The sequence below is a fragment of the Hypanus sabinus genome, chromosome 19 (genome assembly GCF_030144855.1).
Source record: "Hypanus sabinus isolate sHypSab1 chromosome 19, sHypSab1.hap1, whole genome shotgun sequence".
Lineage (NCBI taxonomy): Eukaryota > Metazoa > Chordata > Chondrichthyes > Myliobatiformes > Dasyatidae > Hypanus > Hypanus sabinus.
This window is the reverse complement of record NC_082724.1, coordinates 24,230,805-24,251,647: the sequence shown is the minus strand read 5'-3', so window position 1 is coordinate 24,251,647 and position 20,843 is coordinate 24,230,805. Positions and strand designations below refer to the sequence as shown.

At 38.2% G+C, this 20,843-nt stretch overlaps 1 protein-coding gene across 1 annotated transcript in view; it reads left to right on the top strand.

Moving 5' to 3' along the window:
• dennd6aa (DENN/MADD domain containing 6Aa) overlaps positions 1-20,843 on the top strand; it is an 84,098-nt gene that overhangs the window by 12,158 nt on the left and 51,097 nt on the right. Inside the window, exon 4 of the mRNA XM_059944194.1 lies at positions 12,824-12,927. Within this exon, the coding sequence (XP_059800177.1) occupies positions 12,824-12,927 (104 nt within the window). The remainder of the gene's footprint in view (positions 1-12,823; positions 12,928-20,843) is intronic.

Genomic DNA, 20,843 nt, shown 5'->3' with positions numbered 1-20,843 from the left:
TCATACATTTCCCTGCATTGTATTGCATCTGTCACTTCTTTTCTCATTCTCCTCATATCTCCAAATCTTTTGCAGACTTCCTCCGTCTTCAATACTACCTGCCACTCCACTATTTTTGTAATATCTGCAAACTTAGCCACAAAGCCATCAAATCCATCGTCCAGCTTGTTAACTTATGACGTGAAAGATCTCTGCAGAACACCAGTTGTCACCGGTGGCCAACCAAGAAAGCCCCCAGTTATTCCCACTCTTTTCCTTCAGCCAGTCAGCCAACCTTTTGACTTTGCAAGTATCTTTACCAAAACACTATGTGCTTTTATCTTGTTTAGCAGTCTCATGTGTAGCAGCTTGTCAAAAATCTTATGAACATCCAAGTAAACAATTTCCACTGACTCTCCCTTGACTATCCTGCCTGTTATTTTCTCAAAACAAATCCAACAGATTTGTCAGGGAAGATTTCCCCTTAAGAAAGCATGCTAATGTTGATCTGTTTTACAGTGTACCTCCAAGTACTCCAAAACCTCATCTTCAATAGTGAATTCTAACACCTTGCCTGAAGTCAGTCTATAATTTCTAGTCTATAATTTCCTGTCTTTTGCCTCCCTTCTTTCTCAAAGAGTGGCGGGCTATTTGAGATATGTTTCATATTTCAGTTCACAAATAGTAATGTTTTAATTACTTGAATTATTTATATATGAATACAGGTTTCCCCCACTATTTGAAGGTAGAGTGTTCCTATGAAACAGTTTGTAAACCGAAGTGTCATAAAGTGAAGAAGCAATTTCCATTTATTTATATGGGAAAAATTTGTGAACGTTCGCAAACCCAAAAAATAACCTACCAAATCATGCCAAATAACACACAAAACCTAAAATAACAGTAGCATATAGTAAAAGAAGGAATGATCTGATAAATACACAGCCTATATAAAGTAGAAATACTCTTCTGCAATCATTACAGCACTGTCCACCGTAGCAAAAATCTCACGCGAGCGCTCTCAGCAGAAACACTCTCTCCTGTAACCTTTAAACTATGAAGCTGCCAAATCATACCAAATAACTCATAAAAATACACAGCCTATATAAAGTAGAAATTATATTTGTACAGTGTAGTTTCACTTACTGGAATCAGGAAGACAGCGACACTGATGATAATGTGTCAGGCTGAGTCGTCGGAGGTTGGGGTGGTGGGAGACTGGGGTGTCATCTCATCGTCGTCTGTATCCATCAGGGCAGGCAGGTCTCCTATGTCTGCCTGCCTTGATATTGAAGGTCAAGGTTTGTCGTCTGCTATGGCTGATGTGGAAGGCTTGAAAAACGACAGTATGCTTGACTGCTTAGCTTCGGGCATTTTTCTATCATACGCTTCTTTGTAAGCACTCAAACCATCCTGCAAGTATACCCTAAACCTACATACCCTTTCAAAATTAAAGTCATACTTTTTTGTAATCATTGCAGCATTGTCAATTGCAGCAAAAATCTCATGCAATTGCTTCACGTTTAGTTGCTGGATGACTTCACTTTTGGGCTGTTCTCTACAGTGTTCGGTTTCAATTGTTATCCTTTCCTCTTGCAATTGCATCAGCTCTTCATCTGTCAGTTCTTGGTCATGGGAGGCCAAGACCTCTTCAACATCATCTTTGTCAACTTCCACAAGCCAGACTCACTATGTCCTTACTTCGTTCACCACGATCGAAACGCTTAATTATGTATAGTTTCACGCTAAGTGTAACACCCTTATGAGCTCTTTTAGGCTTTTCCGATACCTTAGAACTCATCTTGCTAATGGCTGCACAAAATAAATCGCCATAAAGCACAGGTGCTCACAGGCACGTGTTTAAGCAATGCTGGCTAGAATGCAGTTCCAGGAGAGGAGATTGGCTGCTCGGCACGCGCGCTGCCTTTTTTCATAACAATGAAAACACCTTCTGATAACAAAAACAGGTAACTAATATAAGTCTTTCGTAACAGTGAGGTGTCGTAAAGTGAACGCTCGAAAAATAGGGGACACCTGTATTAGGTAACACGTACAACAAGCTGGAGGAACTCAGCAGGTCGGGCAGCATCCGTGGAAATAAGCAGTCAACGTTTTGGGGCTGAGATCCTTCATCAGGACTTAAGAGGGAGGGGGCAGGGGCCCTATAAAGAAGGTGGAGGGAGGGTGGGAAGGAGAAGGCTGGTAGGTGCCAGGTGAAAAACCAGTAAGAGGAAAGATCAAGGGGTGGGGGAGAGGATAGGCAGGAAAGGTGAAGAATGAAAGGGGAAAGCGCTATGGGTAGTAGGAGAAGGCGGAATCATGAGAGAGGTGAAAACCTGCTGAGCTCCTCCAGCTTGTTGTATGTGCTGCTTTGACCCCAGCATCTGCAGAATACTTTGCGTTTACCTGTATTTGGTATCTTGATTAAAATAATTGAGTAAAAGTAAGAGAAGACTTGGGCAGTTAGCATAGGGTAAGGTAATACTCTGCATATTTTACTGGGAAATAGCAGAACACTCTTTTGTGCCATGATTCTCCATGGCAATTTCATAAGCTTAATCATGAAACAATAAATGGAATATGGGTTTCGTTTTACAGAGCAAGAAAAGAAATTAATTGGTACACTTTCATCTTTTATTTGATCTGAGATGTTACACTTTATTGAAAGAGGAGAAGAAATTGAATAAAGGCTGAAGTATATGGATTGAGCAATTGGTTGACTAATTAATCAGGGACTTGGCCACTTTCTGTATTGTATTGAGTCCATATATAGTAATACATACCAAATGTCTTATGGAGCTACTTGTGGAGAATATGTTAAATATTGAAATCCCCTCATACACTTCAGCACCCTACATTAGTAGCCAATCACTTTATGTTCCATTTTGCTGAAGCAACTTTAAATATCATTCAATACTAATCTCTTGCCAGGAAATTCATACCTAGTTTGTTAATGACTGAATGCAATATGTTGGAGCCACTATGAAGAGAACCCAACCAAGGATGAATTACCAGGCAATTATATTTTAATACAGTGTTTATTTTAATTATTTGTATGCAATTAGGTAATGTGTAAGTATCCCTGCTTTTTCTTATGGAAACTCTTAATATTTATTCCAATCATACGTGATCAACATTATTTATTTTCCTCTGGTTTTATTGCATATCTTGAAAAGTTTTCACTGCCGATCATTATCTGGGGATTGGCAGAAAATTTCAGCGATGCAGAAAATATGAACAATGTGCCAGGACAATCTAGGCATTCACAACAAAAATGGATGTGAACTGCTTACAGATCCCCATGGAATCACTGACTTGAAAAAGAGGAGAAACTGGCACAGAAAATTATTTATTTAAACCAAGATGATTGTTGTTTGAAAATGACCCATAAGATCATATCTTGTTGCTAGCAAAAAACTGAATGAAAGCTTTAACACTTTCCGGGTAGAATAGCTAACAAAAAGCATTTTAATTTCTGAGTCAATACCATTCGTGTTAATGTAGTTTCAGTTCTCTATAGTAATTAGACTTTACAGCAACTTCTGCTTACTGTTTTAATTTCAGATTAAGAGATAATTGTGAAAATGTTATAATGCAGATTTATTTTGCTGTGTGGTAGCAAAATCTGTATTTATCCTTTAGAATCAGAATTAGGTTTAAAATCATTGACATATGTCATGAAATTTTTTTTGTTGTAGCAAAACTCTCAGAGACAATAAGAATAAAATAAGTTGTGCATAAAAGAATAGTGAGGTAGTGTTCATTGGTTTATGGACTGTTCAGAAGTCTGATGGTGGAGGGGAAGAAGCTGTTTCTAAAACTGAGTGTGCATCAAGTTTATTGTCATCTGACGGTACATGTACATATACTGTCCTCCTTATCTGCGGATTCCGCATGCGCAGATTCAACCAACCGCAGATCGGGAAAACCCAGAAGTTCTCTTTTGGGCACTTGTTGTTTGAGCATGTACAGACTATTTTTTCCTTGTCATTCTGCCTAAACAATACAGTATAACAACGATTTACATAGCATTTACATTGTATTAGGTATTATAAGTAATCTAGAAATGACTTAAAAGTGCAGGCAGTCCCCGGGTTATAAATGAGTTCTGTTCCTGAGTCCGTCTTTAAGTTGGATTTGAAGTCAGAACAGGTACATCCGGTATTACTTAGCGTCAGTTAGTCAAGCATTCTTCTTAGTATACAGTACATATTTTACCTTTCTATACATATAAAACACTTAAGAAACATAAGTATTTCAATAATTAAACCACTGCAGAGACAATTAAATCAAGAATTCATAAATCAAGACAAAAATGGGAATCTGATTTGAATATTAAAATTGATGGAAAAAGCTGGTTAAGATTATGTTCTGATAGTATGATAAATACAATAAATGTTCGACTTAGATTAGTACAATATAATTTTTTACATCAATTATATATAACACCACAGAAAATAAATAGATTAAATTCAAATAAGTCTGACCAATGTTTTCGATGTAATCAAGAAATTGGTACTTTTTTACATTCTACTTGGTCTTGTTTTAAAATTCAATCATTTTGGATAAATCTAAGACTTCTATTGGAATAAATTACTGGAGTACAACTCCCACATATTCCAATATTATTTTTATTAGGAGACATTGAAGGGGCAATACCGAAACTTAAATTGAATAAGTATCAGAAAAAAACTATAAAAATTGCATTGGCAGTAGCCAAAAAAGTTATTGCAGTTACTTGGAAATCTGACTTATATTTAACTATGGATCATTGGAATAATGAAATACATAGTTGTATTCCACTTGAAAAAATTACATATAATCTAAGAAATGAATATGATATATTTTTGAAAATTTGGCTCCCTTACCAACAAAAGATAGGATTAAATACATAGGTCCTTTGAAGATAAAATTATAAAGTAATTGGGGAAAGTAAAAATAAAAATTAAAATTATTTTGAACTCCATGGAGCATGTGGGGATCCTCCGATATCCAGGCAATCTTTCTTTCTCTTTCTTTCTTTCTCTCTTTTTCTTTAGATAAGGGTTAAGTGGGGGGGGGGGGGAAGGGTCAATATTATTATTTTTTTCTCTTTTCACTATTTTATCATTACATTTATTCTTTGTAATTTTCTTAAAAATTAATAAATAAATAAATAAATAGACTGCTGCGTTGCTTAGTAATAATTGTAGATTTCATCGGGGCAGGGCCTTTCTCATGCTCCATTAAAATTGTTCCGATCATTGACCAACTGTAGCCTAACGCTTTTCCAATGACTAATGGCGTTTCACCTCTTTCCGATCGCCTTATTACTTCCACCTTATTTTCAATCGTAATCGTGATTATTTTTGTGAACAGAAGCACTGCGGATTCAGAGCTGCGCCGGGTCCTAATGTCCACCGCACTGAACGCGTTAAATAAAGTCTGGGGTTCCACTGGGTCCTAAAGACAACCGCACTGATTCAGGTTAAATAAGGGACTTTTTTTTGAAAACTTTTTTTATTGCATTTTTAAATAGTTACAAAGTAAAGTATGAAAAAAAATGTATATAACCCTTACCCCCTCCCCTTAACCCCTCCCCCCTAGCTGCCCTATAGAAAAAAAAAGAGAAAGAAAGAAAGAAAGAATGCCTGGTTGTTGGAAGATCTCCACATGCTCCATGGAATTCGTAATAGCTTTAATATGTATATTTATTTCTTTCCCCTAATAACCAATTGTTTCATCTTCAGAGCATCTATAGATTTAATCCTGTCTTTTGTAAATAAGGGCTCCAAATTTTCAGAAATATTTCATATTTATCTCTTAAATTATAAGTAATTTTTTCTAATGGAATACAGCCATAGATTTCTTTCTTCCAAGAGTCTATACTTAAATATGTATCCGATTTCCAAGTAACTGCAATAGCTTTTTTGGCTACTGCCAGTGCAATTTTTATAAATTCTTTCTGATATTTATTTAGTTTGAGTTTCAGTTTTATCCCTTCAATACACCTAATAAAAGTAATATTGGATTATGAGGAAATTGTGTTCCTGTAATTTGTTCCAGTAAAAGTCTTAAATTTGTCCAAAAAGGTTGAATTTTAGAGCAAGACCATGTCGAATGTAAAAAAGTACTAGTTTTCTGGTTACATCGGAAACTCTGATCCGATAAATTTGGATTTAATTTTTTTATTTTTTGTGGTGTAATATATAATTGATGTAGAAAATTATACTGCACTAATCTTAACCAAACATTTATTGTATTTGTCATACTATCAAGACATAGTCTTGACCAATTTGTTTCTTCAATTTTAATATTCAAACCACTTTCCCATTTTTGTCTTGACTTATGGACTCCTTGTTTAATTGCCTGTTTTTGAATCAAATTATACATACAAGATATAATTTTTTTAATATTTCCTTTTTGAATTAAAATTTCTATTTCATTAGATTTCAGCAATAACATTGTTTGACCTAATTTTTCTCTTAAATAAGCCCTTAATTGAAAGTAACAAAATAAAGTGTTATTTGATATTTTATATTTATTCTTTAATTGATCAAATGACATTAATATACCTCCTTCAAAACAATTCCCTATATATCTAATCCCTTTTTGAATCCAATTATATAAAAGTTGATTGTCCATTGTGAAAGGAATAAGTCTATTTTGAATTAAAGATCTCTTTGCTAATAAAGATTTTTTTGTCTCATCATCAACATTTATCTTATTCCATAAGTCAACATTAAAACTTTAAAAATTCAATAAATTAGTCATTATTTTTATTTATGTTACTCCAATCTTTAATAATACCTAATCTTTCAACTTTCATTGTATCCTGGGAAATCTTTTTAGAAGTCTCCATGTTGCTATGTGTGTCCCCACCAATCATCCAGGCAAAAGAATAGAAGAAAAATAGAAAATAAAGAAAAAAACAAAATACCCCCCTACTAATGTTGTGAAAGAAAAAAAACACATTACCCCCCTCTATTGTACGGGTCATGGCAATCGCCGTGATTACACACGGGAATCCCGTAGTAACCGATTCAAAGCTCCCCAGCCCCCCCGCAACTTAAAAAGTATATATATATATATATATAAAAAAAACATACTATTCTCAATTAATATTTCTAAAATTTTACTTTTCTCCCTTATATCATCCTTAAATGTCCATCAGTTCCATTTGCTTTCTCTGTCTTTGTCTTTAACTATTACATTTAGAAATCTCTTGATTTGAGCATCCGCGTTTTTTGGTATCCGCGGGAGGTCTCAGAACCAATCCCCCGCGAATAAGGATGGCCGACTGTACAACCAAATGAAACAATGTTCCTCCAGACCATGGTATATCCACTGTCATCTGATTCCTAAATGGACATTGAACGCATGAACACTACCTCACTTTTTAAAATATATTATTTCTGGTTTTGCACAATTTTTAATTTAACTATTTAATATACATATATTACTTATTTTTCTGTATATTATGAATTGCATTGTACTGCTGCCACTTAGTTAACAAATTTCATGATATATGTCAATGATATTAAACCTGATTCTGATTGTGAGTGAAGAGGAGATGTTATTACCAATCTACATTGACTGAACATACAAGGAAGTCAAGGATCCAATGTAGAGGGAGGTACAAAGGCTCGGATTTTGAAGCTGGTTGACAGGTACCAGTACTGAAGAGATGTTCATGTTAATTGCTGTGCTGTACCAATAAATGTCCATGTGGTCCAAATAATTTGTGAGGTTGTTTGTTACCTGGCATCATTTAAGTTTGATATTGAGCAGTATATCTGTCTTTCTTAAACAACAATGGGCACATTGTTCATTATATCAGGAAACTTCCCGAGAATATTTTTTGTTATTATTCCATTCTTTTTTACATATTCATTTATTGGGATGTGAGCATTGCCAGCAAGGCCACTTTTATTGTTAATTCCTTATTTGCTTTTAAAAAGATAATGTGAAATACTGCCCTAAAGCACTGCAGTGCTACTGGTGTAAGCAATCCCACACTGCTACTGCACAGGTATTGGGTCCATTGTTGAAGGAATAGCAAAGGTTAGAATAGCATGTAACTAGGTTGTGAACTTGTGAGTGTCGGTGTTCTCATGCACCCAATGTCCTTGTTTGTCTTAATTGAGTAAATTAAGGGTTTTGGAGGTGCTCTCTGAGTTAATATCACCATTGCATCTCATTGATGATACATGTTGCAACCATTGTATATAATGGTGGTGGAAAAATTGAAAGTTTATAGTGTTTGATGAGATGCCATTGGAGCAACTGGTTTGTTGTGGATAGTAGAGTTGTTAACGAGGCACTCATCCAGGCAAGTAGAGGGTTCTAATATGTGCCTTGTTGCTGAGCTGAAGGTCCTTGCAATGTTGGGAAGTGAGCAGCCTCTAATACTGTTGCTGAGCCACTATAGTCTTGCAATAGCCATCTTGAGCTACCAGTTGCAAGCCATTTCATCTCCTTTGCTCATTCCCATACTGACCTTTCTGTCCCTGGCTGTTTCTGCTGCCAGGGTGAGACAAAACACAGACTAGAGAAACAACATCCGGGTAGTCTGTATAACCATTTGAATTCTCCAATTTCAGATAACCTGTACCCCCTCTATTCCTTTCTCTTTCCTACTGATCCACTCATGTCCTCTAATACACCCAGTTCTTTGCAAAGCCATTCACCCCCCCCCCACCCCCAGCCATTTTGTTACCCAGTTTCTTCCCCTTCTTTGCATGGTTCCATTTGCCTTGTACCCACAGACACTATCAAATTTGTCCCAATCCCTTCCCCTTCTCCCACTGTTCCCATTTTGCCACCATCCCTTTCCATTCTGATTTGACTCATTGCCTTTTTTTCTTATCTGATTCCATTCATCATCTCCCACCCCACCTGCCCATCAACTCTCTTGAACTGGATTTTCCAGTTGCTTGTGAGCTTCTGCCTCAAACCTCCGACTTACCTCTTTATTCTGGCAGTTTCTTCTTTACACTTTCAGTCGTAATGCAGCGTCTCAACCCAAAATGTTGACTGTCTTTTTGCCGTCATAGATGCTGCCTGACCTGCAGAGTTCCTCCAGCGACTTTTTGTAATTTTTGTAATCCAGCATCTGCAGTCTCTTGTATCGTTACAGTATTTAGGTGGCTGATCAATGAGGCTCTACTGGGGTTGAGTAGAGTGTGGTGTGCAGATTGGCCCTATTTGTGGGGCTGAATAGTTGAAGAACTGCAAATAGTTGGGTTCAAGAAATGGTTGGTCTCCGTTTCTGTGATCTAAAGTTCTATATATGCTGTATCTGGTGAATGTACAAGCACATCTTTCAATGTTATTTATTTTAACCACACATGGGGAAAAACTTGCCAAGATTCCCCTTTCTCGAATGCGAGATAAACAAGAAACGGAAGATACAATATTTTTATTTAAATGGTTTTGTGATTTTTGCTTTGGGTCTGGGCAGGTTTATGACTCACTATGTAAGAATTTGTGTATTTGTCTCAAACATTGCATTAAATCTGACTTGCAACAGCTTGTAGAGTGGAGGATGTTGAAATACTTGATCACAGGATATTAACTTGTAATAGTTGGCTTGGGATAAATAAACGTAAACTGCTTTGTAGTGTCTGAATGGAATTGTTTTATTGAGTTAAATGAGCAACATTTCAGTCATGACTGAACATGATATTTGGTTAATACTGTGGGGAACTACACTTGAATTTAAAACATTTGTGAATTAAAAAATGATAAGAGCTCTGGTATACTTGGATTATTTACTAAATCATCAATATTAGAACAGGAGAATATCAAAATTAGAAGCAGGGAGCCTTAGAGCAATGCAGAACTGATTCAGTTGTTTCTGCCCAACTAGTCCGTGTTTCCCATGGTGCTCACCCAGCTAGCCCAATTTCTTACATTAATCTCTCTAAGACCTGCCCAACATGTACCTATCCACGTGCTTTTTTTTTGAAATTTTGGAGATAGAGTGCGAAACAGGCTCTTCCGTCCCAACGAGCTGCACCACCCAGCAACCCACCTATTTAACCCAAGCCTAATCACAGGACAATTTACAATGACCAATTAACCTACTAACCACCATGGCTTTGGACTGTGGGAGAAAACCAGAGCACCTGGAGGAAACCCATGCACTCACGTGAAGAATATACAAACTTCTTACAGAGGACACTAGAATGGAAATCTGAACTCCGACGTCCCAAACTGTAATAGCATGATGCTAACCGCTACTCCACTGTGGTTCCTTCTTAAATTATACTATTGTACCCTCCTCAACCACTTCTAACAGCTTGTTCCAGATATCCACCACCCTTTGCATGGAAAAAGTTACCCCTCGTGTTCCTTTAAAATCCGTCCTCTCTCACCCTGAACCAATTCCCCTGGTTTTGGATTCCCCTACTCTGGGAGAAAAGGCTGCTGCTGTCCACCTTATCCATGCCACTTGTCATTTTAAACATTTCTCTAAGGTCACCCATCATTCTACATTCAATGGAATAAAGTTCTAGCTCAGCTAAACTCTCCCTATAACTCAGACCCTTTCTAGGCAGCATCCTCGTGTCTTTTCCACTTTAACCATATCTTTCCTATAACAAGGAGGTGAAAACAGTACCCGGTACTCCAACTGCAACCTCACCAGCAACTTGTACAACTGCAACATAATGTTCCATCTCCTATACTGATGGAGGCTAGCATGCTACATGCCTTTTTCACCACCTTTCTTCATTTTAGACTTGCACAGTTTGCTGTCATCTGCACTGGTTGAACATCCTGGTCAGACAGTATTGCATTGATTCCATTATAGGTACTATTCTATAGAATTGTTAAGTATGCCCACAAGAAAATGAATCTCAGGTTTGTATGTGGTGACATATATGTACTTTGATAATAAAATTTACTTTGAACTTTGTTTCTGTTGTACTCCCTAGTGCTGTGCTATTAATAGTACAAGTCCTGCACTAGTTTGACTTTCCAAAGTATATCACCATGCATTTATCTGATTTCAAATCCATTTGCCACTCTTCAGCCTATTTCTTTAATGATCAAGATCCACTTGTAATGGTAACATTCACTATCAACATCCAATCTAATGTTGTCCACAAACTTGGTGATCATTCACCTCCAGTTCATTTATATAAGTAACAAATAACAAGACTCCCAACACCAACCCCTGTGACACACCACTAATCACCAGCCTCCATTCCTAGAAACAACCTTCAACCACCTCTGAGACAATGTTGAATCCACCTAATCAGCTGCCCTAAATTCCCTGAGACCTGACTTTTCAGGCTGGCCTGGAAGGCCTTGCTAAAATCCAAGTAGATAACATCCATTGCTTTACCCTTATCTTCCTTTTAGGTTGCTTCTTCAAAAACTCTAAAAGGTTCTTCAGGCATGACTTCCCATGCACAAAGTCATGCCATTTCCTCCTAATCGGACCCTGTCTACCCAAATGCTGGCAGATCCTGTTTCTTAGCCTTCCGTCTGGTAACTTCCCTAGTACTAATGTTCAGCTGACTGGCCTGTAGTTCTCTGGCTTTTCTTTTCTACCCTTCTTGACCACCTTCTAGTCTTCAGGAACTTCACTGATGGCTAACAATGAAGCAAAGATCTCCACAGGGACCCCTGCATTTTTTCCAGTAGCCTCCCACAAAGCCTGACAATGCACTTGGTTAGGCCTTGGGAATTTATCCATATTAATGCACTTATACATGCAAATACCCCCTCCCTTCCAATGTGAATGTCCTCTGACACCTCTTCAGTAGTTTTGCTCATCTCTTGAGTAACCACGACTTTTACCTCAGTAAACATCATGGAGAAGTATTTGTTGAAAAATCCCACCCATCTCCAAAAGGACCTATTCTCTTCCTAACCACCCTTTTACATAGAACTTCAAGGGTTATAGTTAACCTTATCTGCCAGATCCATCTCATCTCCTCTCTCTGGCCTCATGACTTCCCTCTTGAGAGTATTCTTAATCTTTTTATAGTCAAAAATGATTTGCACAATCCGGGTTTCCAAATTAAATGTATGGTCATTTTTTCTTAACTAGAGCCTCAATATCTCTCACCAGCCAACGTTCCCTGAACTTGCTGGAATTACCCTTCAGTCTAGCGGGAACATGCTGCTCCTGGATAGTCTGAAAAGCCTCCCACTTTGCCATTCATTCCTTTCCCTTCAAACAGATTCACTCGATTGACCTCTGCCAGAAGCTGTCTAATTCCCCTGAAATTAGATCTGCTTCAGTTTAGGACCCGAACCTGTGGATCTATCTTATCCTTTTCCATCACTTTCTTAAATATAATAGTATCATAGTCATAAGACCCATAGTGCTCCCTGACAGCCACTTCAATTACTTACCCTGCCTCATTCCCTAAGAGATCCTGCATGAGTAAGCCAGATGTCTCAGTATACTCTATCATCCTAATGGAAACAGAGAAATTGGGCAAGTGTAGGCTAATTGTCTCCTCAAGCCAACTCAACCATTCAATATGATAATTGCTGATATTCAAATTCAGTTCCCTGGTCCTGTTTTCTTCCCATATTCATTGATGTCTATTAGAATTATATCTAATTCGCTGAATATATTTAATGATCAGAAATGCTTACTGTGGCAGAAAATTCAATAGATTCCACCGTGATCTTATTGGTTAAATTGTACTTATTTACACATCAGGTTTCTCATCCCAATTAGATTCATAGTCACTCAGCAGAAAATTTGAATGCCACTAACAGTATCTTTTAAGATAATATTTTTTGTTCAAATGCCTCCATTACAGAATGCTGTTTTTTTTGGAAATTGCTAGCATAGTAGAGGGAAAACATAATAAATCTGTTTTGCATTTGTTTGTTATAGGTTGCCTTGGAGATACGCAATTTTGTTTCAGAATTCGTCAGTCGGCTAACAAAAGGAACTCCTTTGACAGTCTGTATGACAGAGATGCTCCCGTTTACTTGAAGGTTAGAAATGTTTGCAGTTACCACACTGTATATATTTTGGTTGTTGATTGTTCAATGTTTTTTAAACAAAGATTAAATATGAAATGAAGGGAAGCACATTGCAATAATAGGTAGCTGCCAAATCTTTTCGGAACCACTCTGGCTCAAATTGTGTTGCATGTTACGATGGAGGTAAAAACCGTGCTAGAACTTCAAGACTACAGATGCATGAATCTTGAGCAACACATTTGCTTGTTCTTTCTTTCCTCTCTTTTCTATAAGTGTATACCTCAGATAAAATGTGGAGATTTGTGGCATATATGACTATATGATATATATGTACAATATCTGAAATACTTTGATGATGATGAACTTCAATAAAATATAAATTACAAAAAAAAAGCTAATGGAGCTTAGCAGATCAGACATTATCTGTGGAGGGAAATGGACAGTTGATATTTTGAGTTGATATCAAATGAAGGAAACATTGACTGTCCATTAACCTCCAAAGAAGCTGCCTGACCTGCCAAGTTTTTTCCTGCATTTTGTGATGTAATAACCATGTTGTTCTGTGGAGAATACAATGTGGGTTCACTTGAGTTCCATTCACAATGCATTCCTTTTGGGGAAATATCTGTTGTACAGTGAATGCTTCCGAATTTGGGGAGAGTTTGGTAATACGAAATCCTTATACAATCTCAAATTTTTCATAAGTGCTACACTCTACTTCCCGTATCTCCAGAATCACTTGTGTTTATACGCTGCCTACTATTTTGATCCCTCTAGGCTGGATTTTTTGTTTCTGATTCTCCCTTGTAACAGCTTCCTGAGCTGTACCCCTTAAAACCTAACTCATTCCAAACTGAGCATTCATGCCAATTCTGCCTTCTTACTTAATCCTCTAAAAATCAGCTTCCACCTACTGTTTTTAGAAGTTTTTCCAAGTTTTTTAGGACAAGCGGGACTTCAGGATTGAAGGATGTCCAATTAGAACAGAGATGTGGAGAAATTACTTTAGTCAGAGGGTGGAAAATCTGTGGAATTTGCTGCCACAAGCGGCTATGGGAGCCAAGTCATTGAGTGCGTTTAAAGCTGAGATAGATGGGTTCTTGATTAGCCAGGACGTTGAAGGGTATGGGGAGAAGGCAGGGGAGTGGGGATGCCTGGAAGAATTGGATAGGCCCGCAATTGAATGGCAGAGTACTCGATGGGCTGAATGGCCTAGTTCCGCTGCTGTATCTCATGGTCTTATGGCTTGTCCATCTTACTGCTACAGTGTGCAACTGAATACCTCCTTTTGTTCTTCTGTCTGTGGATATCTTTTGCATCATCTTGCTTCTTCCATTCAGAGAAAGCCCTTCGGGTATTTTGATCTAATTCAGGTACTTCTATGTTGTAACTGTCCTTCCTAACTTGAAAAGCCTCTCATGTTGTCATTGTTTTGTTAACCTTCATATACTTTCACAGCATAGTATCCATTCCTTTCTCCAAGTTCATTTATGGTAATTCTCACACCATTGCATTAATGGTGGCTTCACGGCCTGTGAAATTTGCAAGCTCTAATTTGCTGATGTTGGCACATTGAGTATGATTCTAGTGGTGATTTTTGTGCCAAATCAATCTTTGCTGAAACTTAAAATTGAAATCTAAAGTTACTGTTGAGATAATCATATCATAAAGTTTGGAATTGCTATAGAAGGAGGTGATTCAAAGGTAGAAATATCCAACTGGAGGAAATTTAGTGTCAGTGAAATGAGAACACACTTGACCAGGCAAATTGGAAAAACGGTTCAACAGGGAAACTTGTAGTTGAACAATAAGAAACTTTAAGTGAAGGTATTTCTCTTGCAGTGGAAGTGTTTTCTCACAGGAAGAAGGGAAACTCATGCCAGATCTCCATCTGTGATCAAAAGTAAGATGGAGCAACATAAAAAAAGCCCTTGACAATTGCCAAGTTGTTAATGTAGGTGATTTCAAGAAGATTGGTGGTGCAGTAAAACAGAAAATAGGCAAAGAGAAAATATGAGGTAAGGGTTGCAACAAATTTAAGAGAATGCACAAATACCCTAAAAGTATGTGAACAAGAAAAGTGTTGTATGGGGAGATCTGAGAATCAGAATACAAAACGAAAATCTCTAAATCTCAGAGAGCATGGCTGATGTGCGAACCGAGTACTTTATCATTCCTGGAGCAATGTTCATAAGCATGCTAAGTATTTTGAAAGAATTTGCAGGATTTGCCAGTAGAGCCTTGGAATGCTGAATGACCCACTCTGAGCTTTAACTTGTGATTCTGATGAAGTTCAGACTTCACATTCGTGCATAATTGTGCAGAATTCCTGAACTTTCCGACAGTTAGGGAGCTAGAGGCTCGCAATTCCCCCACAACCACCAGTGTTTTTAATAGAAAAATATGGCCCTTTTTCCAGTATGTTTCACAGTAATAAACAATGTAGTTGATGAAACTTCAAGATTCAGGATTCACCTGATGTTAATCCTCAGGCAGCAGCAGGGCATTTTGGTTCAGGGCATTTTGCTGGTGGGGGTGGGTTGTTGCCTTGCTGCTGGTACTTGTGTATGGGAGGGGGGAGCTGGGGGGCGCTTTGAGGTTCTAATGCTTAACTGTCATTCATTCTTTGGGGCACTCCTCTGTTTTCATGGATGTTTGCGAAAAAAAAGAATCTCAGGATGTATACTGTAAACATTTCTCTGATATTAAATGTACCCACCGAAACCTATTGAAAACTGTACTTCAACAGTACATTAGTCTGTCAAGGGTGAAGTTCTTCTCAGAATAAGGAGACATTTCTGCTGAGAGAAAAAGCATTGACTTGCTGTTTATCCTCTCCCTACTCTGAATACGTCATGTTCTCCTCGTCTGGATATTGCAGCATTCTGAATTAGTTTCATTTAGAGATACAGGGCGATAACAGACCCTCCAGCCCAACGATCTGCGCCGCCCAGCTATCTCAGCCTAATCCCAATTAACACACACGTGACAAAGAACCTGCCACCCTGTGAGCCTTTGGAATGCGGGAGATAAGCAGAGCACCTGGAGGGAAGCCACGTGGTCACAGGGAGAACGTACTAACTCTCAAAGGCAGCAGCAGGAATTGAACCCAGGTCTCTAGCACTGTAACAGCATTGCACAAACCACGACGATACTGTGCTACCCCAAATATCGTATTAATACACTTCACTACAGCCTACAGTTACTTCCCTATTAAAAGGCAGAAAGTCATCTTGACAAGTGTTCAACAGCTAATATATATGTAAATGGAAAGCTGAAACTTTGTTCTTGGTTTTGTAGGCCATGAGCAGCAATTGCATTAAAACCATTCACTGCATATTACACATTCTCAGACTGCACCCAGATGCAGTTTCCTCTAGAGTCACAAGAACCCAACTTAAAAGCTGTTTGAAAATAGTTTCCACTAGATGGTGTCTTTCACGGGTAAACCCCCCCCCCCCCCCCACCCCAACCATTGAGCACTTTCACATGAAACACTGCTGTAGAAAAGCAGGATCCATCATCAAATATCCTCACCACCCAGGCTGTGCTCTTTCCTCACTGCTGCCATCAGGTAGAAGGTACAAGAACCTCAGGACTCGCACCACCAGGTTCAAGAACAGTTACTAACCCCTCAACCTTCAGACTTTTGAACAAAAGGGGATAATAATAAAAGGACTCCTTTGTTATTTCATGCTTGTTATTTATTGCTATTTATTTATATCTGCATTTCATATCTGCAGTTCGTTGTCCTTTGGTCTTGTTTACAGTTACTGTTCTGTAGATTTGCTAAGCATGCCCACAGAAAAAGAATCTCAGGGTTGTATGTGGGGACATGTATGTACTCTGATAATAAATTTTACTTTGAACTTTGAACTTCAAAGGATACAGTGGATTTTTGGTAACTTCTGGATATCTGGCTGTATCTGTAAACTGGCTCAAGTTCATAAAAATGGCAAGAAAAAAAATCAAGATGTTCAAATTGACAAGATTAAGAGTCAGATACTACCTAACTTTTTTTTAAATTGTAAGTGAATTTTATTAAGTGTCCAAATTAGAGTTGCATCTATGCAAGCTGTTTATGTGGCCAGCTAAACTATTAGCTTTCAATATATTGAATTTTGTGTATCTAATCTTTGAAAACTGAAATATGGATAAAAACGCTCAATTATTGTTTGTGGAATGTCAACAAGATGTCTTCTGTTCATCGTATTACATTATCCAAAACTGTGATTCTGAAGGCTTCTTCTTTATCTCGTGACAATTTACATATTCTATTCGTATATTATACAGGAATTTTCCAGGGAATTTTTGCCTGCACTATGAAGTACTATTTTGTTTATGGTGTTCAGTTTTAATTAATTATCTTGTTTAAATATTTGGTTGTGTGACATTTCATTTGTTGTACATAAGTAAGTTTTATGTCAATTAATGATTATCCCAAAATAATGTTTTGTCATTTAATAAACTTGACAAGGCAAAAATTGGAAAAGTCTGAAAATAAAGTTACTTTAGAGCATGTGGTGGTGGCACAGCATGCCTTGACATGTTATGTTAAATGATTCCTCATGATTTGATTTGATTTTAATCAAGATATGTTTTTGGAACCAAAACTGAATTTCAGAGGAGCCTTGTAATATGTAAACTGATAGCCACAGTTATAGTTCAGACTAAGTCTAATCCTTTGAGGTGTTGCTTTTGCTCTTTCAAGAAAGACACTCTATACTCAATGATTCTTTGAACATTAGTTGGCAAAGGGTTTGCCATCCTGCTGTTAGATTTGGAAAATTTTGGATACAGCAAGATTAGTACTTCTGCATTCTTTGAGGTACTTGTGTTATTACCTAGGTACCGAGGAGAGGATGTTTCCTTTTGTGGGAGAGCCTAGGACCAGAGGGCACACACTCGGAGTAGAAGGGTTCAGACTCAGAACAGAGATAAGGAAGAATTCCTTTAGCTAGAGCATGGCAAATCTGTGGAATTCATTGCAACAGGCAGCTGTGGAGGCCATGTCATTGGGTATATTTAAAGCAGAGGTTGGTTGTTTCTTGATCTGTAAATATATTAAAGGTTACAGGGAGAAGGCAGGTGAGTGGGATTGAGAGGGATAATGTGTCAGCCATGATGGAATGGTGGAGTAGATTCAATGGGCCAAATAGCCTAATTCTGCTCCTGTGTGGTATGTCTACCTCAAAACACTACAAAGGAGGGTGGAAATCATTTCCTACTGGCTTTGAGGTTATGTTCGTTAAATGCTCATTTCCATCAATGCTCTTTTCCTTGGGCAGCTGAAGGCACTGAGAAATGGGAAGTAATCCACTTTGCCCAGGGTCTTCTCCTGGATCTTAATTGTTCAGGTGCTCCACTGAGCAAAATAGGCAGATCTGTGTCTTCCAGGCATTTGCTGTAGAAGGTCCATCTTTGTGTACTCTCTGTGGAAAAGGTAAAATATTATTTGAAGGCTGTCCTTGATCTGAACATGCAGATGCATTGTCTGCATGCTGTTGTTCAATGCCAGTTGCTGGAATGAAAGTGTTGGAAAGTTGAATAATTTCTTCATCGTCTTATTAATCATTCGAATGGAAATTTGTCAGAAATATGAAGCACAAGGGAAAATTGGGAACAGTTTATTTGAATGACACAACCTGTTTGTCCCCATTCCGTTCTGGATTAATGAAGACAAAGAGCGTAAATGAATACATTACATATCATAAGAAATAGGAGCAGGAGTTGGCCATCTGGCCCTTCGAGCCATTCAATAAGATCATGACTAATCTGGCCATGGACTCATCTCCACCTACCTGCCTTTTCCCCATAACCCTTAATTCACCTTCTATGCAAAAATCTATCCAGCCTTGTCTTAAATATATTTACTGTGGTAGCCTCCACTGCTTCACTGGGCAGAGAATTCCACAGATTCACCACTCTGGGAGAATAAGTTCCTCTTCATCTCCGTCCTAAATCTACTCTCCCGAATCTTGAGGCTATGTCCCCCCCCCCCCCCCCGTTCTAGTCTCACCTACAAGTGGAAACAACTTTGCTGCCTCTATCTTATCTATCCCTTTCATAATTGTATATGTTTCTCTAAGATCTCTTATTCTTCTGCATTCCAGCAAGTACAGACCTAGGCAACCCAATCTCTCCTCATAGTCTAACCCCCTCATCTCTGGAATCAACATAGTGAATCTCCTCTACACAACTTCCAAAGCCAGTATATCCTTCTTCAAGTGAGGAGACCAGAACTGCACGCAGTGCTCCAGGTGCAGCCTCACCAACACCCTGTACAGTTGCAGCATAGCCTCCCTGTTCTTAAATTCAATCCCTCTAGCAATGAAGGCCAATTATCCATTTGCCTTCGATAGCCTGCTGCACCTGCAAACCAACCTTTTGTGATTCATGCACAAGCACGCTCTCTGCACGTTCCTCTGCACAGCAGCATGCTGCAATTTCTTACCATTTAAATAATAATCTGCTCTTTAATTTTCCCTTCCAAAGTGCTCGCATTTACTAACATTGTACTCCATTTGCCAGACTTCGGCCCATTCATTTAACTTATCCATATCTCTCTGCAGAGTCTCCTTATCTTCTACACAATATACTTTTCCACTCAGTATAGTATCATCAGCAAACTTAGATACACTATGCTTGGTCCCCTCTTCCAGATTTTTAATGTATATCGTGAACAGTTGCAGGCCCAGCACTGACCCCTGCAGCACACCGCTCACCACTGATTGCCAACCAGAGTAACACTCATGTACCCCAACTCTCTGCTTTCTGTTCATTAACTAATCATCTATCCATGCTTTATCACCCCCACCTCTATGCATTTTTATCTTATGGATAAGTCTTTTATGTGGCACCTTATCAAACACCTTCTAGAAATCCAAGTAAATAACGTTCATCTGTTCCCCTCTATTCACTGCACTTGTCATATCCTCAAAGAACTCCAGTAAGTTTGTCAAACAGGACCTGCCTTTGCTGAATCCATGCTGTGTCTGCCTGATGGATCCATTTCTTTCCAGATGCCTCAATATTTCTTCGTTAAAGATAACTTCAAGCATTTTCCCAACTACAGACATTAAACTAACTGGCCTATAGTTACCTGCCTTTTTTGAACAGTGGCGTGACATTTACCATCTTCTAATCCACCAGGACCTGCCCAGAGTCTAGAGAATGTTGGTAAATTATCAGCAAAGCCTGTACTATAACTTCTGTTTCTTTCAGTACCCTGGGTTGCATTCCATCAGAGCCAGGGGACTTAACTATCTTCACACCTACAAGTTTGCTCAGCACAAGCTCTTTAATGGTAATTGTATCGAGGTCCTTACCTCCCATCGCATCCATAACATCTCTTTTTGACATGTTAGGTATATCCTCCATCGTGAAGACCGACACAAAATAGTCATTCAAAGTCTTGGCCGTTTCCTCATTACCCAATAACAATTTGCCCTTCTCATCCTCCAAGGGACCTATATTCACCCTTTTCTGCTTTATATAATTATAAAAACATTTACTCTCCATTTTTATATTTTGAGCTGGTTTATTTTCATAATCTAGCTTCCCTTTCTTTATTGCTCGCTTAGTGGTACTTCGTTGCTTTTTAAAGTTTTCCCAGTTTCCCACTACTCTTGGCGACTTTGCATGCATGAGCTTTTAGTTTGATGCCTTCTTTTATTTCCTTAGTTATCAACGGCTGGCTCTCCCCACCCTTACTGTCCTTGCTTTTAACTGGAATATACTTTCGTTGAACACCGTGAAAAATCTCTTTGAAAGTCTTCTACTGTTCCTCAACTGTCCCACCATATAGCCTATGTTCCCAGTCTACACCAGCCAAATCTTCCCTTATCCCATTATTGTCTCCATTGTTTGGGCATAATACACTGGTTTTAGATCGAACTATTGCACCCTCCATTTGTATGAGAAATTCA